General features: G+C 43.3%; 1 protein-coding gene across 1 annotated transcript in view; it reads left to right on the forward strand.

Annotated features, from left to right (window-relative positions):
* The first annotated feature begins 4,703 nt into the window (after nt 1-4,703).
* Nucleotides 4,704-8,061, forward strand: part of edar (ectodysplasin A receptor) — a 22,766-nt gene continuing 19,408 nt past the window's right edge. Inside the window, exons 1-2 of the mRNA XM_030786590.1 lie at nt 4,704-4,754; nt 7,744-7,866. Coding sequence (XP_030642450.1) covers nt 4,704-4,754; nt 7,744-7,866 — 174 coding nt within the window. The remainder of the gene's footprint in view (nt 4,755-7,743; nt 7,867-8,061) is intronic.

Raw genomic sequence — 8,061 nt, forward strand, 5'->3', positions numbered from 1 at the left:
CCTCTCTGCTTGGATTCACACAATTAAGCTCATTTCAGAGAGAGGGTCTGCACAGGGGGACGCAGAGTTTTAATTAGCCAAGTTTGAACCTGAGGGAGTTTGAGAAGAAATGACAATTTAGGAAGCGCAGTCACGTGACCTAAAGCATTGTAAGACATGTTAAGAACTTCTAGACCCGACGTCTTCCACTCGACAAAAGTGTAAATCATGTTAATTTTTTTCCTTAATAGCGATTTGAGTCTGTCAAGATTCACGCTGGTGAAGTTTTCATAACGTGATAAATTTGTTTACGCCCCTGAACAAAGCAAATGTTGGTGTTTACTGTTTCCAAACTGGCGTTTGTTTACGTTGCGTTCTCACAGCTCTCATTTTGGTATCGTAAAATCAACTGTATAAATCCAAACCGCATCTCAGAACAAATGTGCTTTTCCCACATTCAACATTGGCACTTCTGCCTGTAGAATCATGAGGGTCATTTTCCAGGATTGAACAGATGAACAGCACGGAACACAATGCTCCTCTTATTCTGGCCTGTGTGTGTGTGTGTGTGTGTGCAAACAGCCCGTTTTCTCTTTTCAGAAAAAGAGAAAAGTGTTGTTGATGGGGGTGAGCTGCACTCTCAAATGTCTTCTAATGGGTCAGATATCATTTTAGCCCCTATGAAACGCAGATAAACATGTTCACTTCGTATGGGTCAACGAACATTAAAAAAAAAAAACATCTCCTGGGTGAATACATGCATTACATAGAGGAGTAGCAAAGTACCTGCATCTTGTAACAGGCAGTTTAGTTCTGTAAACCAGAGAGAGAGAGGGGGGGGGCTGCTTGGAGTGGTGTTAAAACCACACTGAGAAAGCCAATAACTCCAGCAAGCCTGTTGTTTCTTGCATTCTGCCGCAATTATCCGTCAAAGAGACTCCGCGAGACATTTACCTGGTAACAATAATTACACCATGTCTCCTGCTCTCCCCCCCACAACAGCGAGGGTGTTTATCTTAGATACAATTCATATGCACACACAATTTGCAAATGTCCCAAGTCATTCTCTCAGGCTTGGGTGGATTAAGCATTTGAACGTGACTTGTCTGCTTAGTATGACTTTAATGTCTGAATGTCTGTCTTTATAGTCAGGAATGAGGTTGTGAGTGCACGCAGGACAAGAAAACACATGCACGCGCACACGCTCGCTCACACACACGCTCGCACACACACACACACAATGTGGCAGTCCTAACTGGTCCCAGGCCTGAGAATTATGTCAGAGCTAAGAGATTCCTGTTCCATGGCGTACCTCCTTTTTTTATTGCACTATTTCTATTATACGTCATAAACTTGACGGAAGGACCTCACACCAGGAGTAGCGATGGCAACATGCCCAGCTGGGTGCTGCTTAATATGTAACGCTTTTTAAGAGCTCTGATCTGCCCAGGACTGCACAGAGCCGTAATGAGTTTCAGAACGATTGTCTTTTGAAACTGCTAACCTCCGCGGTTCAGCCTGCGCCGCGTAACCCTTTTCGTTTGGTCGCCCCCCCCCCCCCCCCGTCTTCGACGCCGATCGGCCTCCTGCGCCACGCCGACTTGAACGAGGTTAGGTTTCTCTCGGCCCGTCGAGGAACCGTTAGAAGCAAGTGTTACTGCCCCGGAGTTAATTGTCCTTGTCTGGGCAGAGATATTAATCGAGAGATGAAGAGCTCTAGTGTTACCCACCCCCCATCCCCACCCCCCTCCCCCCTCCCTTTCTGGGGTGAGGTGAAAGGGATCGTAAGGGAGCGATTTTTGAGGCTCGTATGGTGCCAGAGAGTGGCTAACGGATTGACATTATTAGCCTTTGATGTTGAGAGAGTTTCAGCTGCTGTTTAAAGCAGAATGGAACTCACAAGTGCCACCCACAGAGCACTGCCTCACACTCTCTCAAATACCTGTGTTTTCAGAGACGGAGAGCGTCCTCCAGGGTTTAAGCACACACACACACACACACACACACACGAGTGCACATATACACATGCATGCCCACAAACACACTCAAAGGTTCTCTCTCCCTCTCTCGATTTCTCCCTCTGTTTCTCTGTCTCACACCCACACACACACACACACAAACACCTACACAGAAGTTTACACAGCATGTGGCCTTGAGCAATACTCTATTATTTAAATCTGTTGTTTAATCTCTTTCCATTCAAGAAAGTGTTCATTTAATTCTTTTCCAAACCAACTTCATCCACTGTTAGCTCTGGCTAGCGATTTAGACACTTAACAGGATTTTTACAGATACTCTGTGTTCGAGTCACTGCATGCTTTTGGCACTGAAGTATACAATGCACTCTTTAAAAAGAAGCCAGTGCTTGTACAAAATGCTTTCCTTATTTTGCTGGTCTCCATGTAATAAAGAGAGAGAGAGAGAAAAAAAAACAGTGCATGTTTATGAATCAGTTGCATTTACTGCAGTTTTAAAAAGTTACTGGAGCATTTATCAGTTATTTCTTTCTGTTCCTGTATACTCATTCATTCACTCATTCATTCATTCATTCATTCATTTTCAAAGCCGCTTATCCTAATTAGGGTCATAGAGGGGGGGATGCTGCTGGAGCCTATCCCAGTGCTCACTGGGTGAAAGGTGAGGAGACACCCTGGGCAGGTCAGCAGTCCATCGCAGGGCAGCCTGTGTGACTCAGTGGAGTAACGAGTCAAAAACAAGAAAGTTCGACATCCAAAAGAGCTGGACAGTGTTATCTAAGGACAATTAGAATACAGTCGAAATAAAAGAGGTAAATGCACACTAGGGAAACAGGAGTCATGTAGTCGTCAGGACGCAGAAATCGTCAGAACCGTTCTGGGGAAAACATGAATGAAACTTGACAAGGTGTTATAATTGCCTGTGCAGTTGTTATTACGACCTTACGATGCTTTTGTGTCCGTCTTATAACTACATCAGTTAAATTCAGTCCATGAACTATGTGATGAAAAGCTGATGAGTGATATTCCTCTTCTTCAAAGAGAGAAGTGGGTGGGGTGGGGTGGGGTGGGGGGTGGTGGTGGAGAAGTTCAGGGCAGACTGAAGTCACACCTGAGTGTGCTGTTAGGCAGTGTAAACATCACAGCAAAACAAGGCAACAGTGTCAGTCCTCTGATAGCCCTGCAGCCCTGACTCACTGAGATTCTCTCTTTCTCTCCCTCTCTCTCTCTCTCACTCTCTCTATCACGCACACACGTGTGCGCGTGCATACACACACACACACTACACACACACAGAGGGAGATTTACAGCCTTTACAGCCCAGTTAACTCATGCCAACTGCACCACCACTGCCAGGCTACAAGCAGTCTGGCAGACAAACTGAGAAAGACTCTACAGTGTGAGACTGCCAAGCACACACACAAATACGCACGTATACATACATGCACACACACACACACGCATATGAAGACGCACACATACACCCACAGACAAACACAAACACACTCACAAACACACAAATCAGCTATTTGTTCCCTTATTAAAAAAAACAGCCTGGGCAGGCTTGCATTAGTCTGGGCACCACCTGTGTAATGGTCTTATTCTGAGTACCCTAATTACTGAGAGATTTGGTCTCTATTAGACAGCTGCCCAAAGTTTTCACAAGGTCATCACTGGACTCCTCTGCAAAGCCCATAACGGTCGGTTCTGAACCCGGATCATTTGGATCGGCCGATAATTTGACACGTCTTTTGTTGAACCTTATACATTATTAGGAACAACGGGACCATCCGTTTCTTTTCTCTTTTTTCTTTTTCCTTTTTTTTTTCACTTACACTCAGTCTTACATAAGGCGATTACTCGCGAGTGAGTTATTCGCTGGAAAATTTTTATTCGGTTCTTATTATTTTTAACGGGGAAAGCGAGATGAATGCACGGCAAACCATCTCCTTTCAATTAAGGTGACAGTGTTATTTATGCCGTGGTGAGAGAGATATGAGAGCTCGCACTGTTATTGAACTATCTGGGATCGAGCCAATTAGACGCAGTCTCCCTTAGGGAAAAGAAACGATGGGTTAAGTCGGTGGAGTGTATACACTTTGCAGCAGAGTAGCGCACTACCAGTGGCATTTGCATGTGTGTTTCTACGAGCAACGCCAAATTTGTGAAGAGTTCGTCAGGATGCACGTTGGTGTTGTTCCATAAATCAAACGGCAGAGCGTAAATGCCTGCGTGTGAGATCTTGCAGAGCCTGGTGGTGGTATTATACAGGCAGTTAAGGAGACATCCAAAAAAATAATCACAGTCTAAAACAAATATGAAAACAGGCTTATCGCCGTCTTTGGTTTGCATTCGCGTATGTTTAGTGAGTGAACAAAGGACACAAACGTAGCGTGAAGATCATTCATAAGAAATCTTCTGAATAACTGGTAACAGTTTTGTGTTTTGCTGCTAGGGCTAAGTGGTTCTCTCTGTCTGTCTATGGGACTGATTCGATGTTGAATATTTTTGTTTGACTAACTCTCCCAGTATAGCGATCTTTCTGTGTCTGTTTTTCAATCTGTTTGCATCTCTTTGTAGATGCAGTTTCATCTCTCCATCTGTCTCTCTGTTTGCCTCTCTCTTGCTCTCTCTGTCTCGTGCTCTCTCTCTCTCTCTTTTTCTGAGGGAGAGACAACACCAGGGATGTCCAAGGCCAACAAGTAACCACTGTTCCCTCTTCTCTCTCTCCCAGAGGAAAACGAGAAGATGCTTTGGAAAGGAGATCTGACAGAATCCTGCCTTCTCTCCCTCTTACTGGTGAGTCACACACGCACACACACACACACAAGCTGCCGAAAAAAGGAGCAAAACACATTGCAAAAACACAAACCAAACAATCCCTAAAAATTCCAACAAAAAAAAAAAAGAAGTCAAATTCAGAGAAAACAACAAAGACTTTTTCCTGAAGCACAAAATCGTTCTTTTAGTCCGTCAGTCTGTCGTAAAAGACTATCGTAAAACAGAGCCACGTTTTTTTCCCCACAAGCCGTATGCAACTCATCCCCTGTCAACTAGTCATAATGCTGTTCATTTTAAGTCATTTTATTTTACACAGAATTCAGCAGTTACAAACTGCTTTGCAGAGGATACGTTAGCGGTGTAAAATGCATATTAAAAATAATCTACTAATCAGATTTAATAAGGAATAAAACAGTAAAGAAAGCTATGAGTTCAAAAATAGATAAAATAATTTTTTAACCAGGAATGCTAAAAGATATTTTTAGACACGATACACAATGAAATAGGTGAACTTTATTTAAGATGTAGTATCTAGCTGATACAACAACAACAACAAAAAAAGCGGATGAGGAGGTGAGATCATGAAAGTAGCGATGTGGGACTGTAGCTGCCTCGCTCTCTAAAGTCGTTTTCTGATGAGAGAAGTGGAGGAGAAGAGATGCTCTGGGTTATCCTTATATAAACACTTAGCTCTCTCTTTACTGGGTCCATTCTAAGTCCTGTTTGATCTTTCAGCTTTCTGCAGCTGTCTTTATGATTTGTTATTGTTGTTGGTTTATTTTAAACAGAAACTCAAATCAAATTTATTACTCGTTATACACCCCTCCCCCCCCGCCGTCCCTCACCCTCCCAAAGAGTTTTGTATATTCCTGTCCTTTGAATATAAATTATGTTTACTGCCACAACACAGAGGGCGTGAATCAAGTGGAATTGTGTTTGTTAGTTGTGGATTTGGCTTACTCACTCTTTCCCTTTGCAAACACACACACACACTCACATACACACACACACACACACACACTCACACACACACACTCACACAGAGAGAGAGAGAGAGAGAGAGAGAGAGAGAATTTATTGATTCATTAGCCCACGGTGTTAAATGTACAAAATTAGCATATGTTGCATAAACCATGTGAGTCTTTTTTTACCACAGTGATGAAGCCAAGTTAAATAAGAGCAGCAGATCCACTGGGTTGAGAAGGAGCAGGGCCGGAAACGCGGCGATATTCAGCGTGAAGTTTGGAATGTAATTAAAGCTGTGGTCAGGGGCCTTTGATGAGGGCGGGCCGTGTTTGATTGACATCTCTCAGGGCTTTCAGGGGCTTATTTGTGTGGCTCCGGAGACATGTGGTCCAATCATGCCACAAACTGTGGTCTGTGTGTGTGTGTGTGTGTGTGTGTGTGTGTGTGTGTGTGTAGCCTGTCGTTGCACATTGTTGTGTGAAACGCAGTGTACTGCTGTGTGTTTTTGTTGTTGTCCTTGTATAATGTTTTTTGTGGTTTTCTCTGTATGTTTTTGTGTGCAGAAGTTAGATGTTCAGCATTAGTGCTGTGAGCTCCGTGTGTGTGTGTGTGTGTGTGTGTGTTGAAACTGTTGTGCGTTGTTCTTGCCTTTGCATGCCCTGTGTGTGTGTGTGTGTGTACACAAGTGCTCTGTTTGTGTGTGTATGTGTGTGTGTGCATGTCTGTGTGTGTGTGTGTGCATGCGCACATGTCTGTGTGTGTATGTATGTACACGTGTGTGTGTGTGTGTGTGTGTGTTGCGGTTAGTGTGTATTGTATTATGTCCTCAAGTCTCTTCTGTTTCTATTGGCCAGCTTCTTCAGTACTAATCCCTCCTCTGAGTAAACATTCTCATACGTCTTCTATACACACAGCTTAACCCATTCATTAAGAATCGGAAATTAAGAAGAGCAAAATCCCCAAATTACTGTTTACGCGTGAGAAAAAGAAAGAAAAGAATCCGTTTGCTGCGTCCTTCTGCAGTGTCTTCACACTCACCCTGTTCCTGTGTCATATTGTTTTAATTAGTGCCATGAATGTCAGGGCTTACTCATCTCCACTCAGGCACCGCGCGGGGCTCGGAGGACGAGCCACTGAAGCTCTCCGCAGTCGCACTAAAGATTTACTAGTGTGTGTCAAAATCAATGATCAAAGTAACATGCTGGAGACTTTTCTCTTCCTCTCTTTCTCTTTTTCTCTCCTTTTCTTTTTGTTTGTTTGTTTCTTTCTTTCTTTCTTTCTTTCTTTCTTTCTTTCTTTCTTTCTGTCTTTCTTTCTTTTCTTTCTGTCTTTCTTTCTTTTTTTTTAAATGTTTTGGGTACTGTGGTTGATAGCGTGAACGTGTAAAAATCATTTGAACGCGGAGAGAAAGCGCGTGGATGATTATGGTGGAAGGGGACAGGCCGTGAAGCCTGCTGTAAATGCTTTTAGCTGAAATTTGTTGCGATAGAAAATGACTCATTACGGCTGTGAGCTGAGGAAATCTCACTTATAAACACAGCCAGGGTTTCCTTAAATGAATGGGAGAAAGGTTGTTTTTAAATATTTAAAAATCATTTAGATGTTGTTTACAAACTCACTTAGTGGCCGCATGGGTAATAGTTTCATCTTTCATTTTTCATAAAGTAAAATGTTATTTATTTATACGCGGCAGGAAGTAGGAACTAATATGCACCCTTTTCGCCAGGATATTGACAGTAATATGAAAAGACTGGTGTGATAGACCATATTGGTTTCAGTCAATTATGTCAAACAAAAACGACGTCCAATGTTATGATCTGTCCCCAAAAGACTGCTCTCGGATTCTGGAGAGGATCCAGGCTAGTTTCACTGCAAGTAGGGTCCAGTTACATGTCTGAATGCTTTGACCAGATTGAATTCAAAGACATAATGAGGAAACTTCATCTGAATGTAATAAATATTCTTTACAACGCTGGACGTGTGTGTGTGTGTGTGTGTGTGTGTGTGTGCGCGTGTGTGTTTGTGTGTTCTGTGTGTACAGGTGTCCAGTGTGGCTGTGCTCAGTGCGGAATACTCCAGCTGTGGAGAAAATGAGTTTTATAATCTGACCAGCAGCAGCTGCCAACCATGCCCACAATGCCAACCTGGTCAGGAACCCTACATGGTAAGACAGCTCACACACACACCCTTACACACACACACATACACACACAAACATACACACGCCCACGCACGCACACACACACTCACAAACACACCCTTAAACGTACACACACACACACGCTCACACACACCCTTACATATACACACACCTTTCACACACACACACACACATACAGAAACAGAAAAACATACACAC

This window comes from Chanos chanos, chromosome 10 (assembly GCF_902362185.1).
Source record: "Chanos chanos chromosome 10, fChaCha1.1, whole genome shotgun sequence".
Lineage (NCBI taxonomy): Eukaryota > Metazoa > Chordata > Actinopteri > Gonorynchiformes > Chanidae > Chanos > Chanos chanos.